The sequence below is a fragment of the Thrips palmi genome, unplaced genomic scaffold, assembly GCF_012932325.1.
Source record: "Thrips palmi isolate BJ-2018 unplaced genomic scaffold, TpBJ-2018v1 HiC_scaffold_17, whole genome shotgun sequence".
Taxonomy (NCBI): domain Eukaryota; kingdom Metazoa; phylum Arthropoda; class Insecta; order Thysanoptera; family Thripidae; genus Thrips; species Thrips palmi.
Window position 1 is genome coordinate 156,807 of NW_023144626.1, and position 15,330 is coordinate 172,136.

A 15,330-nucleotide genomic window follows, 5' to 3' on the forward strand; every position below is an offset into this window, starting at 1 on the left:
GCATTTTCGGGATTCCTCCTGAAACCCAGAAGAATTACGCGCCCTCCTGCTCTTTGATCACAACAAACCTTCTCTCTCATAAGCGGATGAGGTGAGGGGCCCAGTCACCAGTCCCTACCGAAGTGGGTGGACTTCCCTGCTGTGTTGGAAGGCGGATGTAAAGTACCACTCTCTCAAATACTTTTTGCAGCAAGTTCTGCTGTCTGTTACTTTTCGAACGCCAACTCGCGCGATGTTCATCGATAAGACGTGGTAAACAGAAGTTTGAAGTGGCTCGTAGCTAATGAAGCAGATGATTTGTACAAACGCTCCAATGTGGCAGATGAATTTGGGACACAGACAGATGATTTTGTGGAAACAAAAACAAAAACATAGGTGTTTATGGTTTAATAGGGAATAAAATAATCCTGAAACAGTAATAGGAAACCTTTACAGAAATATACACACGGTCAGATATTAATAAATTAGTACGATTTTCAACAGTAAAATCAGCCGCTTCAAATATATACAAAAATACTGCATAATAAATACCTTCTCTCTATACAATTTTATCACTGGATTTGGATTGTAGAAAATATAAAGTAGAACATCAGAAATATAACATTTAATAATAAATTACAATACAACAACATGATCACATTCCTAGAAATATATTATTTTTGTCAATCAAAATAAAAATATAGTCCTCACTGATGAATAAAGTAATAAAGGTCATAGAAGGTGAGGACACAAACATTTTCTCTCTTGAGACATAAATTGTGCAAAGAGTGCATGCTAACATAGTATTGATTAAATAGTAAAGCCTAAAGATCTTCCACCTTTCAGCCATGATATCCCCACCTCTTAAATGTGATACTTTCCCACACAGGAAGTTCTACTTGGTACTTAATTAACAAAAATACTTGGAGTGTACGGTAATGCTAGAGATGCATAATTGGGACAAAAAAAACTCAGAAACCTAATGAATTTATGAAAAAATATGGCTCACAACAATCTCTTAGCAATGATCGGCTCTAACACCTGTAATATCACAAATCCTCCAAGACAGATCACAAATTCCCCACAGACGGTACCTGATGACATCTTACTATTTTTAAAGGACATGGACGATTACTGACTATTGAATGAGAGCCCATGTTATTTATAATAATCAAACAAGATGGAAGACACAAAAAGCTCTGTTGTCATTGACAGCACCACATTGTATCATCAGACTAACATTTAAGCAATGAAGTTGAGGAAAGTTAATGGAAAAGACAAAACTACATGTTCCTAATTAAGTGGTCAGAGTATGTACTCCTATAAATTGCTCACTTTAACACTCTGAGTCAATCAGAGAGGTTTTCAGACATGGATATAAGTAGTCTTTCCTACATTTTTTTCTTTTTTTTTCCTCACTACTCAAACTACATAAAGGCATGAAAGAAAAAGAAATGATGAAATGACACCTTCTCACAATATCAAATACAATGATAAAAACAAGTCCATTAAATGCCCAAACCACTGATATGGTTATTTGATTTTTGATCACTGCTTTGATTAAAAGTAAAGAATAGGACGTCCATTTGGACCAATCTGATATAAATTAATCAGTATTTTACACATGTGTGGCTGGTAGTGGTCACAGAGTCAGTTCCAAAAAAGTAGGTAATACTGATCAGACCATTTTGATCATACACTTATACTAATATAAGCAAATTAAAACGCTTAGTTTGACTAAAGAAATCAACAATAACATAATAATAACAAAGTGACAAAACAGTTAAGCAATTTAAGTCCTTACAGTTCCTAACAGAGGAACAAGTTCGTACATCAGTGCCGCCATGAATCACATACTTGCAAAAAGATGGCTTAAAAGAAACTTACAAAAAGAAAAAGAGGCTACACAAAAAAAAATAATTTGGAAAGTAAAACTAGCCCAGTTAAAAAGAAGACAATGACCAAGTAAAGCATTGCACTTGTGCCCTGAATATATGACACAATTTCTTAACTTATTAGCCATAAATTGGTAAAGATCACAAGAGGATTGGAAATAAGAGATATTTAACAGTAAAAATAAATGCTTTGCGTAGCTTCAAAAGTAAGCTATTACTTAGATTTGCGACTAGTAGGACTGTCTGGAGGAGTCAAAGAGGATGATCCAAGTCCCTTAGCAGCTCGAGAGTTCAATTTCAGAGGTAGTTTCTTCAATGGACGGGGAGATATACCATGTAGGGCATCAACCTCAGATCCGCCTAAAGACAGTATATGACACATGAAATTAATAAGATTCATCCTACTTAGATTTTAGCAGGAAAATAAACAAAACCATAAGGCTACCCACCTCGAAGAGGCACGTCATGAAGTCCTGCATTAGACGAGCGAGGAGATGGATGTCTATGTGAATCGAGTAAAGCTGCTGCAAGCTGAGAACTATGAGTGAAACTGCTGTCTCTTTCTGGATAGTTATGTGGAACACCTAAAAAGATACAGATTAAATGAAAGGGGAGTTGTGGCATAAATGGTTCAAGGTGATTGTGGCGTTACATGCAAGTGGACACACATACCTGAAGTACGGTTTGGGCCAGAGTAGAAAGTGGATGAGCTAGGAGCAGGAGAAAATACATGGCCTGTGAACTCTTCATACGTTGTTGCATCCTTATGATTTTTTACAATGGTGTCCAAAGATTTGGCTCTATCTTCATAACTGTCAAGGAAGAAAATGGCATTTTAACTTGAGGTCTTGAAAAAGCTAGACTTAACTGGATTAACTGGAATCTTAAATGTGCCATGAGCTTACTGTTGTTGATAAAATGGTAAGAGGCTGCGCATGGCACGAGACGCACTGATGGCAGTCGCTCTGACTAATCCAGGGAGAACTCGTTGGTCAACAATGGCTTCATTGAAAAGAGGACCAAAGTAAGGTACCTAATATGACAGAAAATTTAAATTAGAATCAGACAATGAAAGAAGATTAAAAGTTATGAGTGATGAGAACTACCTCTGGTTTTCGTGTAACTTGCACTCTGAAGAGCTTGTTGGGCAATGGATAAATCACAATTAAAACATCACAGAATTCGGTTGGAATGATGCCACGTCGGTAGTCTCTGGTATGCTCTGACCAGACAATGTGAACTTCATCATTTCCCAGATGACGGGTCTGTAAGAATAGCATCTTTAGCTTTTGGACTTGCAGTATGTCACCGGTTGCAACAGGTTTTAACAGTAAACAAAGATATCACCTTTTGTAACAAAGATTCCTGACTGGAAGAGGGCATGCGAGTTGCCACATGAAATATAACTTCAAGGAATGACGTAGCGTAGTATGGAGCAGTGTCACCTGTGCTTTTGTTGCGTTGTAAACCTCCCAAGAACCCAGTGTGAGATTCTAATTCAACCTGTCATTTTGGATATATAAGAAGGGTATTAATATGAGAATAAACTCCCAAGGAAAATAGTTTTCAAAGTAAAATGTTTGAATCACACACCTCCCAAGCCAGACCAGCAATAAATTCTTCATACGCTTGGCTACCACACGTATTAGAGAGGACTGAATTTTTATCTTCCTGGCCCTCTGCTACATATATGACAGCAATTTTGTGGGTTTCCCGGCATCTCTGGTTATAGAAAGAAATCAAACATATCAATATTTGGACCCTAAGCTCACAGATGATAATTTGCACAATACAAACCTGAGAATCAAGATTGCGGAGTTCTCTGAGTAACTTTTCATTCTTTGACAGCAGATTCAGTTGAGATCGACGCTCCCAGCCAGCAAATCCCAGTTGGGAGAATAATAGGCGGCAATGTTGGAAAGGTGATGCTGGGGGACTGTGTGGGGGGCGCTGTGCCCATTCGCCCAGCATGCTGAAATTCAGAAGTTCAGAGAAGTTTACAAAACAGTCTCCAGAGTGTTACATCTTGCTACATAAGCCTACAATACAATACTTACGTAATGTGAGAATTATGCTTCTGAAGGTATTCCTGTTCATTGAATCTCTGATTGAGTACACAGGTTATGACCTCCTGTTCAAGTTCAGCAAACAGAGGAGGTGGTGGAGCAGATGGAAGATTGCGTGGCGTATCTAATGATTCCAGGCATTCAGGGCTAGTGTGTCCAATGTATTGCAGTAGCTATATATTAACATAAAAATTGCACATGAAGTAGTTTTAGATAACATGCATGTTTAGATAAAATAAAAAGTCACAATGATATAAAAGGACTATACATACATCATCCAGGTTGTCCATGTCTGCTGCGGTGTTTTGAGATGTTGGGAGGATATGAGGTGGTCGGTGGCGTAGAGTGTGTTGAGGTGGAGTGTGGCTAACAAGACATGAGGCCAGCAGGGACTCATCCATCTTGGCCTGCACTGGCACTGACAGAGGTCTACGAGGAAGAACTGTGCCCGACGATGGAGCAAATACAGTTTGACCAGATCCAGCTGGAGCAAATAAAAATAAAATGAATCAGGACTATCACATGAAATAAACAACTAAATGAAATGAAAGATGAGCTTGACAAGGACTTTACCTGATGTTGGGGCCCAACATTTGAGGGATGAATCTGAACTATCTTCTGGGCTGCAGTAGAGAATAGAAGCATCCCAACAAGATTTCCCACTCAGGTCCCTGAGCAATAATCTAACTTGAGACTGAGCTGTTGTCAATCCTGCAGTTACCCCACCACCAGGAACTGCCAGAGTGGGTAATTCAACAAGAGAAAGGAGCCTCTGGGAGCTCAGTACCAAGAGCTGAAAAAAGCAAAAGGGAAGAGATTATTATTGGTACAAAATTTTCTACCAGTAACCACTGAACAACGTGTGCGTGAGCATTTTCACAAACCTGTATGTTCGGTGCAGAGAATATTTGGACACTTAATTCATCAGGAGAAAGTCCTGGCACATCATCATGCTCCACCACCATGGAGGACAGACGAGCCGCTCCAATTGCCATGGGAAAATGGCCAACGTGATTCAACATATGCATGAGAACCTTACAAAACAATTCACTTGATTAATACACTACACTACATAAATAGTGACACAAAATTTATAATAGTTTTTAAAAACATCACATACCATTTTAGCTGCTAGTTTGACAGTTACTCCACAGGGCTGCCTGTGAGCATATGTTTCTGGAGGCATGGCAGAGCTGCGACGGCCTCCCACACCACCACCACTGGTGCCCTCTTTAAGATTGTCAAGAGTAATGCTTGGGTCGAACTCATGCAACAAGTCTGGCTTGAAATAGGACTCAATTGTGTTGATGCCACCACCAGATGAGCCTCCACTGATTTTGATAAGTACCTGCAGCAAAAGCAAATTTGAATTTAAGATTGAAAGCATTACAATTTAAAAGTTGAATCTGTAAAGAATTACGGTACCTTGAAAATTTTGTGCAGAAGACTGGTTTGATCTTCTTTGGAGGGTGATTTGGAAGGCCGCACTGACAGAAGAACCTCTTTGGGTAATGCCATAACCCATTCACCCAGACAGAAAAGCAAGGATGTCAAAAGTCGTTTATCTCTCTCAGACATTTGAATTCCTTCTTGAGGTGTCAGCTGAGCCAAAGTCGATGCAATAACCTTCAGACAATAGGAAAAACAAGGAATGCAGTAAATGTGGTAACAGGTGATTTTTCTTCATTATACACTACCATAATATAAGTCTCATAATCATACCTCAACAATATGACATGGAACATCAGGGAAGTAGTCAAGCAGTATCGTAACATGGTCGACCAGGAGAAGGAGAATATCAGAAGCAACTTGACCAACTGTTCTGTGATTGAACTGTAAAAGAAAGAATTGCAAATTAAATAATGGCAGACCATAAAATGAACAAAGGAAAAACAAAGGAAAAAAAATGACATTCATGCACATTCACAGACTTTAAATCCATGCAACACAAAAAGCAATAATTGACATAATCTAATAAAATGAAAAAGTAATATTTGTATAATAACAGTTCAGACTGCATATTACGGCAGTTTGAAAAGTAAGCCTAAATACAACAAAATACAGACAATCTCAGTAAGGCAGCAAAAAAGCTTGTCCCTCTCAAGGAACATCAACAATCGTCAGCCAAAACTTCGCTAATACGTAAAAAAGTGACAAGGACATAAACATAACTGACATAAAGGAACATGAATGTTCATGCTCAACACAGTACAACAAACATGCCACTATATTTGAGCTACCTTACTCGTTGATGCACACTGTGGTGAAAGGTTTCGATAAGCACACCTCTACAGACAAAAACAAAAAGTAAAATAGTTTTCAAATGGAAACTTGTTTGGCAATATGCACCACAGCTATGAACAGCCATTAAAACCACACCAAAACAAAGGCTAAAACCAACAAAATGAAACTAATACAATCCTTGTCCACTCAAAAATTCAAATTAAATAAAAAACATCAAAAAATAATATTTAGTCATGCACACTGAATTTTTCTTAGTCAAAACTTATATTTACACAAGTAATTTACATATGAAACATACCCGTAAGGCCAAAAGCAATACATTTATGGCTTCAGGCATTTTTGGATGGAAGAAGCGTTGGCCTTTAGCATTGGGTGGATTGCTGAGCTCCTGATACAGATAGATACCAAGAGAGGAAAGTGCTATGCACCGCGCCAGACCAGCTGGCTCTCTTTTGCCACATTTCAGCAATATGTTAACAATATGGTCCTAAAACAAACAGTAAAGATTAGTAAGTATCCAAAGAAGACAGCATTCAATACAAGAACTTAGGCGGCGTGCAAATATTACGTCATCACTTTTTTTTTGGGGGGAGGGGGTACGGCCTCTGATGACGGTCCTATCTCAAGTACATGGGAAGGTTAGGTTAAACCGATGACGGACGGGGGCGAGGGGGTCAAAAAGAGGCCAAGAGGTGACGTAATATTTGCACGCCGCCTTAAGTCAAACATGACAACCACTTTAAGGTAATACCTTGGCATCCACACAGGACATTATGGAGTAGTCCACTGCATTTGGTTGCAAAACTGGGAATGATGAGAGATTGTTTGTCAAACACAGTAATGCTCCCAAAATCGACATAGCCTCTGTTCTTGGTGTCTGTGATGGAAACAGCAATTACACACATCAGTAAGGTGAATTCAGAACACAAAGAGTCAACTTTAAGAAATTAAAAACATACTTGACGTAAGTCTGATGTTGAGACAATGGTGTTGGCAGCATGAATAAAATCCAACAGAAGCAAAGAGAACCCAGGAAGTTGCAGAGAAAAAAATCGTGGTCCGCAAAATTTGACCAAAGAATTCATAATGAACTGAAAGGCAATATTTAAAATTAGTAAGACAGTAAAGAATACGTAACATCAACAATAGCAAAATAATTACAAACATCTTATTACCTGGTCTGTGCCAATGAGACCATGATGCAAAACACTATAAAATTGTGTTATGTGATCTCGGCCTAATGGAATGTCATGAGGAGTTATCGTCATACTACACAAAAGCCTGCAGGCACTCAACTTTCCTTTCTGGTAGCTTTCAGGTAACTTCAAAGCCTACAAACAGAAATATCCAGTTCACATTAGCAGTCATTAAACTAATTATTGCCTGGGGCATTTTAAGTAGAGAAAAGATTGTACCTGAAAGCACCAAGGAGCAATAATCGTGATAGGTGGCACCAGGTCTGGCAGGGGAGGTGTGTTCAGATTGTCAGGGGAAACTCCTTGGTTAAGTCGGATCTAAAATTGAAACAGACAAAGTCACTTATGAGTGAAGGATTGATAAACCACTCGACAGATAAAAAGCTGGTTTAAAACGAATTCACTTACTTTGACCATTGTTTCATTGAGATCCACCAAATAGTCAAAGACTTGTGCATGCAGCGCTGGATCCGCAAGCCTGTTGACGTCTCCCAGCGCACCCAGCATGCGTCGCCAGAGCACCACAGCTACGTCGGGAAGCCAGCCACGCTCTGCTCCACCAGCCATCACACTTCGCTGTTCCACCCTGCCCTCGCCATCATCTACATCTGAACAAATGCAACAAATGCAATCAAAACACCAGTCAATATGGAAAATACTAGAAATAGTAGAACACTTACCTATACAAGCACCATCAGCACTAATCATATCGATCTGCATGGGAGAATCCTTGAAGGAAGTGCTTTCAAGGCCACTTGAGGGTGCAGGAGATGGAGACCGGGTGGCACATTCTGACTCATACAAGTGCAGAGGAGAGCCTCCTAGAGCATTTAAAAAGAATGAGTTCAGCACTTAGCCATTTTATTTTATTTTCATGGATGCCTGCATCAAGAGACCTGTTACTTTTATTAACTTACCACGAGTTCCCCTAAGAGAGTCCATAGATCGAGACCTTCGTTTACGCAAGCGAGCGGGAGGACATGGTCTACCATCTGCACAAGCCAAAATGCGCGCCACTTCCACTTCAACAGATGGAGGCAAAACTGAAATATTCAAAGTGGAATGTAATTCATCTGGTAGCAGGCTTCATAACTTAAGTTGTAAATTATGCGCAACAAACCTGGAATGACAACAGTGTGGGAATGTGATTCAGGCCGAGGTGTCCTCGGACGATGATGATGATGTCCAGCTTTCAATAAATTAACATTGGTTTCACTTGAGCTTCGAACAAGTGCAGATTCTCCTGAACTGTATGTTCTTTTACGGTGGCTTCCTTGCCTACTTGTCAGAGGAAACATCACAGTGCTTGTATCTGTTTTGGAAAAAAAAACATTAATGATGGCAACCTTCTGAGCAGGTGCTCAGTCAACACTTCAAACTATTTCTGACCTGAGTTGGCAAAACTGCTTGGACCATTGTCATTCTCCTCCTGATGGCTATGCATTTGAGCAGGCTTTGCATTAGTACCAGGTCTGTCTCGTGCTCTTCTGGGTGCCAACGCTCCATTTCCTCTCCCAGAATCAACATTTGACACACTGTTACTACCTCGAGCAGAATTGTCCACAGAATATGAGCCCATGATGCCATTGTCAAGATTTCCACCCGCTCCCCCGCGGCGTCGTTTGGCTTTCTGCTCGGTCAGTCTGTCTAAAGGTAGGTCATTTAAATCCAGATTGTACACATGTCTGGCTAGAACTCTGGTAAGAGTCTCCAATGTTTTCTGAAAAGATAAGATAATGTTACAAAAATGTAAAATAGTCAACACTTTAACAAGCACACAAAAATCAATGAAAAAATCAACATCAACCTACCGCCCACTCTTTGATTAATTCTTCCCACTGGGTCAAGGATGAAAGAACAGTTAAAAATTGGTCCCACAGTCTGGTGGAAATAACAACATTCAAATTTGCTTTGATCCAAGTGACTATCAGAGTCTGAAAAATTGCAGGAGCAAGCTTTCCTCCGAGTGTTTCTTCTTTCCTTTTAGGAGGCGTTCGACTTAAAATCAAGGAAGTAACTTGAAGAAGTACTACAAGAAGCTGCTCCCTACACAGCAACAAGACAAGAGAAAATTATTCCAATGACATTACAGTAAAAGAATTGATAGAAACCTACAAAATTGCAAGAATTACATACCATGTGCGAGCTTCCATTCTTGTATGCATAACCATGTAGCGATAAATATTCAGAACTCTTTTGCATGCTTCCACTTGTTCTTCTAGAAGAACAGGAAAGTCTGAGGTAACTTCTAAAGTAAAGACATGAGCAGCATGTGTAATAAACACTTGGAGAAGGTTCTGTAAAATAATAGGGAACATAGATATTAAAAATGTCCTCTTGTGTATCTGTAAAAGAACACAAACATACATACCTGCAGTCCAGCACGAACTAGTAAATTCTCTCTATGAATTGCACCTAGATAAGAATCATTGCGTAGTCTTGTTTGGCGATGTGTTTCCCCAATCTAATAGTTACAGAAGGAAGAGCAAAAAAAGAAAGATAAATAAAATAAAACACTTGATCAATAAAGTGTGCTTATCACAAAATGAAGTATATCTCGCTACAAATCCTGTTAACTTACATCATTTGCCAAGATTTCTGAAGGATTTCCATTTTTTGTTCGATTGTGGTCCTCTTGTTTGTGCCCATCCAAAGGTTCAAGCATAAAAGGAGGCAAGTCCACCTGCAGGTATAGAAATAAAATAAGTCTGAATTATACGAGAATAAAGATGTTAAGAAATTACCTAAATCTAATATTTTCAGCTTACCTTCATTTGGATCCAATCCTTATACACAGCAATTGTTCTGCGAACTGCAGCAGCTTGAGACATATCAAGCAGAAATGCTTGACGATATACTTCATGAATAAGGTTCACATTGTCCCTACTGGAATACAGAACTTCCCTCACAAGACATATTGCACTTTGATTCGGATCCTCACTGAAAAGTAAAGGTTCATATGAAGAAATGAGTGTGCTCTGTTTACTCCATTAAAAAAAAAAAAAGAGAGAGAGAAGAAAAAGAATGGGTATTAAAATTAAGACAATACCTGAGAGTGGAGTCAGATTGAGAAAATGAAACTGATTGATTTGAATCAGGAGATACAGCGTCACTGGTTGATATGCCTGCCTGACTCACACTGACCCTCCTAAGCTCAGTGCCAGGAGATCGTTCTGTTTCATCATTAGTAGCCAAGCTGAGTAAGGCAAGAAAAATGATGAAAAGTGAAACAAACAAAGTACAGTATACTCAATATAAGGAAATAAATACACAATAATGACAAGAATAAATAAACGACCAAATAACGTAACGAATACAGTCTAGGAACAAACTGTCTCAACAAACTAAGTAAAGTTGATATGAAAAGACCCAAAATATCCACAAATATAGAACACACACATTTATGAGTAATGACTAATATTCCACTACAGGCAAATTCAAGCACAGCAGAAGATAGAAACACTATGGAATAGAGGCAATAAAGAAAAGCTAAACTCAGTCAACTTAACATATACACACACAGCAGCAACAGAGTTTACGTACCAATATCCCTGCGCACTAGGATGAGTAGCGAGGTGCAAACTTGCTTGAGAAATTTGAGCAGCAGACAAATGCGAGGAGTGTGGTTGCAAGCTCAGGTGCAAAGGTTGAGTCGGGGCTTGGGAGTGCAGCTGAGAAAGAGCTTGGGAATGCGATGATACGGGTACACACCTGTTGGCGGGGATAGAGGTTGCAAAACCTATTTCCCCCTTTTTTGTAGCATGTGTATAGTTAGCAATCCATTTAATAAATGCAACTTGACAGCTTGCCATTGGGTCAAACCGCCGTCTATCATCAGGGCTTCCTGAAGCTTTCCGCAAAGTTGGCAGTTCTGCAATAAAAAATGAAAACATCAGACTGTACAAGAAGAACAATGAACTGATAAACATAAACTGTATGAAACAAAATTTACCAAGGTTGGGTTTGTAAAGGCTTGTGGTTGATGAGAACTCAGGGAAAATATGAGGTAAATAATATTGCTTGAATCGTTCAAACAGAAACATAAAGCTCTTATGTTGGCGACAAATTTTGTCTCTCCACTCAATACGTCCAAACTGAAACACACATCAATTGAAAAAAACAAAAGTGTTAATAAAGATCTCTGTGATAATAATTAACATGTAGAATAAGACCATTTAAATCACTCAAACCTGTGTTACAAGAAATTCCAAAAGAGCATCCAAGAAGAAACAAGGCAAATTTTCGGGCTGCTTCTCACCACTTTGTGGAGGGAAAACAGGCAAAATTTCAACAGGACCCACTCGGCCTGTCAGATAATAAACAAAAATCGTAGCTAGTCACAGGAGCCTTGACAAATTTAACAGGTGTTAAACAGCAGCACTCTAATGTTTAACATCAATTACCTTGGTTGTCATGACTTGATGACACTTGTGTAGCACTTTTATTCAACACATCTAAACCAAGTCCGGGGAAAGGGGAGGGAAATCCTGGTACAAGAGTTGCAAACATAGCATGGATTGCATTGGGAGCCATATCTCCTAAAGCCTGGTACCAAAGTAAAAAGTATCTGGAATAAAAAATGAATGAAAATAATTAGCGCCCAATTAAAAACAAGATATGCTACTATAAAGTTAAGGATAAGGACAAACCTCATTGCATCCCGCCTTAACTTCCATGAATTGCCTGGATGCAGAAGTTTTGTCATGATTCGAGTCAATGAGTGACACTGCCATCGTCTCCCAAGCAGTTCTGGTAGATATATTAAAGCTTTTTCTAATACTTGAAGTACACATTCTAATTCCTCTCGATGAGCCTTGTGAACTGGTGAGAAAAGAAAAGAAATCTTTTATTTATGGTATTATTTTAGGCATTCAGTTCAGATGCCACAATAATGTTGGTCTGCCCATCAGCAACTTGGGACAAAAAAGCATGGCTATCCTTCCAAGAGGCGCTGACAGGCAAACCTGCAATATAGGGTCTTGACTGATACACCCCGTACAAAGCATGAACTAAGGGAACAGTGAGTTAGAGTGTTTAATGTACAATACTCTGACAAAAAAAGAATCCTTCCGCAAAGATTTTTTTTTTTTTTTTTAAATTGAAAACTCAATTAGCTCCTATAAGTCATTGATAGACGCATGCTAATGATGCCCTTAACATGATTGTTGTGACACCAGAAAATCCTTTGCAAACATTGCAAATGGATACAGAGAAATGATTTAACTGTGAGGCACATTTATTTAAAGCCAATAGATTTGTAGAATCAAGAAAAGCACCCAAGCAACCAATCATTTTAGTGGAAAAAAAAAAACAACAAAAAACCTTAGTGCCTGAAAAGTTAGGGTAAAGCAACAAGACATAAGAAGCTTTCATGCAATATCATTTTACTTACCCAAGTGGAATGTCAGCTCTGAAAAAGATGCAACAGGAAAATGAAATATAAATATCATATTCAGGGCATAACATATTCTATAGTTTACATTAAGGTTGTACGTTACTAAGCATGCATCAGCATAGGTTGAAGAGGGACTGAGGGCTGGGGCTTAACATTGAGCTGACAGGGACAGGATTAAGTAGCACGCAAATAGCTTGGGACAAACACAGGGAAGCAAAAATATGTTAATTGAACACGAGAAAATTTTGACTTATGTTTCTGATACTAATAGGAGATTCATTTCAGAAATGTGACTGGTTACTCATTTAAATAAACTATCTGTCTCAAGATTACATGCGTCATTAATTGACAAATACTACAGGACAACATATTTACAGGAACACATTGTTAAATGACACCATTTTTTTCAGGTCAGTTGTTAAAAGTGAAAACCCTAAAAACTAAATCACTGTACATATTAGGGAGGTTCAGATCAACAATATTACTGTATGTCAGAACAAAAGGACAAAAATAGTGCTTCATAGCCCATAGTGTGTGATGCTGAATGTGCACACTGTCAGTTTCCCTCCACCAACAAATTTTAAAGAAATGTAAAGCTCACCTCTCTGTCGAAGATTGGTTTCAGCCGCAATGAAGCTGTCATACACAATGCAATATATGTGACTAAAGTTTGCTTCAAAAAATTGACGAGACTCCTCTACATCAAGGTTTTCTGGAAGGAAATAGAATGCAAAATTATAAAATCGTCCTGAGGATGTATGTCACCAGGGGCCTGTAAGAGTTTCATGATGTAACAAACTACAAGGGAGAGTTGAGAGGAACAAATCTTGTTTAGAATTCCGTCATACATATACATAGGTCACATCTATTCACATCATATATTCTTGACTAGGAACTAATAGATAGAGCAGAGGAGTTTGCACTTGCACCAAAGTTTAACGTAAATAAAAGGGATGTGCAAACGCAAATAAGCGACCACGACCTTTTCATGGAAAGCATGGGAGTTGAAGGGGAGAGCATAATCCAAACACGGCCACTTGTCAAAGTTTTGAATGGAGGAGCACAGTTACACCCACAACAGGGAGACAATGTAAACATAACCTACCTAGCACAATTTTCAGGTGCTTTAAACGAGTGGTTGAATCTTTCTTCAAGTCTTGGACCTTGAGAGTCGACTTCTTTACATCGGCGTGGACTTTCTTCGTAAACATGGTGTAGCGTTGAGCACAGACAGTGAATACTATTTGACATTCACAATCCAGGAACTTCTGTCTTGAGGGATGTGCCACATATTCCTAGAGCCCAATGGCCACTAGTTTTAGCTTGGAGTGTCAACGTTACGTTCTATCGATCCAAGGAGTAGCTGGGCTGGACATATCTCATCTCAGGCCTACATTTGAAGACCATCAAAATGAGAAACACTTAAATATGCTTTCTGTTTTGCTGGTTTTGCAATTCTCTACGGTAGCAGTAGGGCAACTATTGGCAGTAGCATGAAGTATCACTTATTCGCAGTACAGCACGCCTAGTGGCTAGGGGGATATTTGAAGTAGTTATTTCGGTTTAAATTTACTCTAGATTGTTTAATGCTTGGATTCGAAAACGGCTTCGAATGATGATATTTGTTTTTGCAGTGCGAAAACACTAACTTTCTTTGGCTGGTGGTGCATTGTCTGGTAATATTGGATTTTGAAAAGGCCCCTTGTTTTGCCGTCTGCTACTGCTTGCTATGATTGGGTTCGAAGTAACTATCGTTTATCGTTTCAGCAAAATTGTTGGGGTCTTGTGGCAATTCTGAGACGCTAATTCGTGAAAAAAGGTAATCATTCATGCATTTATAATTCAGTGACATTCTTCATGTCATTAACATTTTAATCTAACCTCGACTTTTAGTAAACCTACCGGGATCATAACCTTTCTCCCTTTGAAATAGATATTTGTTGTTGATACTTCGTCTGTTCCTCTATGAGGTTTTATTTTTGGTTTCATTTTTCTTCAGCATTTCTGACAGATATTTCTCTTTTTTTTCCAGCCAAAATGCTTCTTACTACTCTATTAAGAGCAAAAGTCAAAACCAAGTAAGTTTGCTGCAATTCATTCCTCGACATTGTCAATTTGCCTGCCTTGGCCCACATTGTCTCAATATTTTTATTACAGGCATGTTATGGTCATGTGTGAAAGTGTAGCAACTGGTCATAGAATCAATCTTCTTAGAGAGCGAACTGCAGATAAAATGGAATTCATCAGATACGACCCATTGAGTAAGTGTCCCTGAGAATTTTAACTCCACAAGTATTACAAACATGTGAACAATTTTATTTTTTTCTCGAAGTTGCATAAAATTTAACAAGCTTCTGTTTCTGTTTTCAGTAAACCAGGACTCACTCTATAAAGAGATAAAGAAGATTAAGAGTGTGAAAATTGTTCTGAAGGCTCAGAAGGAGGAGCCCAACGTTGCATTGCTCAATGAAATCTGAACTGTTAATTTTCTCTTTTATTTATAAATCTTTGTAATAAATAGTCAATTTATGAAATAACGACTCTTTCTGCTCAAA

The 15,330-nt window shown here is 38.7% G+C and overlaps 2 protein-coding genes across 6 annotated transcripts; one reads left to right on the forward strand and one right to left on the reverse strand.

Annotated features, from left to right (window-relative positions):
• Positions 1-372: 372 nt before the first annotated feature.
• On the reverse strand, positions 373-14,246 carry LOC117643370 (probable Rho GTPase-activating protein CG5521). 5 transcript variants are annotated; one of them, XM_034382215.1, is made up of 40 exons: positions 13,881-14,246; positions 13,377-13,487; positions 12,773-12,790; positions 12,030-12,201; positions 11,784-11,947; positions 11,571-11,686; positions 11,333-11,474; positions 11,092-11,251; positions 10,430-10,576; positions 10,149-10,320; positions 9,962-10,063; positions 9,752-9,844; positions 9,517-9,677; positions 9,192-9,426; positions 8,770-9,100; positions 8,501-8,692; positions 8,298-8,423; positions 8,061-8,201; positions 7,789-7,988; positions 7,600-7,698; positions 7,360-7,515; positions 7,144-7,275; positions 6,936-7,061; positions 6,483-6,671; positions 6,181-6,228; positions 5,663-5,773; positions 5,366-5,566; positions 5,061-5,288; positions 4,825-4,974; positions 4,514-4,733; positions 4,213-4,424; positions 3,932-4,113; positions 3,672-3,846; positions 3,468-3,596; positions 3,222-3,377; positions 2,981-3,139; positions 2,780-2,907; positions 2,547-2,686; positions 2,324-2,458; positions 373-2,234 (listed from the first exon to the last, which is right to left on the reverse strand). In XM_034382215.1, the coding sequence occupies exons 1-40, from the start codon at positions 13,984-13,986 to the stop codon at positions 2,089-2,091; spliced, it is 6,111 nt and encodes a 2,036-aa protein (XP_034238106.1). In that variant the 5' UTR covers positions 13,987-14,246; the 3' UTR covers positions 373-2,088. The 5 variants fall into 5 exon arrangements, with proteins under 5 accessions (XP_034238106.1, XP_034238103.1, XP_034238104.1 ...); XM_034382212.1 differs by having other exon boundaries at positions 10,924-11,251; XM_034382213.1 differs by lacking the exon at positions 12,773-12,790 and having other exon boundaries at positions 10,924-11,251.
• A 3-nt stretch (positions 14,247-14,249) lies between these two features.
• Positions 14,250-15,315, forward strand: LOC117643372 (39S ribosomal protein L33, mitochondrial). The gene is made up of 5 exons (XM_034382219.1): positions 14,250-14,451; positions 14,543-14,594; positions 14,808-14,853; positions 14,933-15,036; positions 15,146-15,315. The coding sequence occupies exons 3-5, from the start codon at positions 14,813-14,815 to the stop codon at positions 15,250-15,252; spliced, it is 252 nt and encodes an 83-aa protein (XP_034238110.1). The 5' UTR covers positions 14,250-14,451; positions 14,543-14,594; positions 14,808-14,812; the 3' UTR covers positions 15,253-15,315.
• The last annotated feature ends 15 nt before the right edge of the window (positions 15,316-15,330 follow it).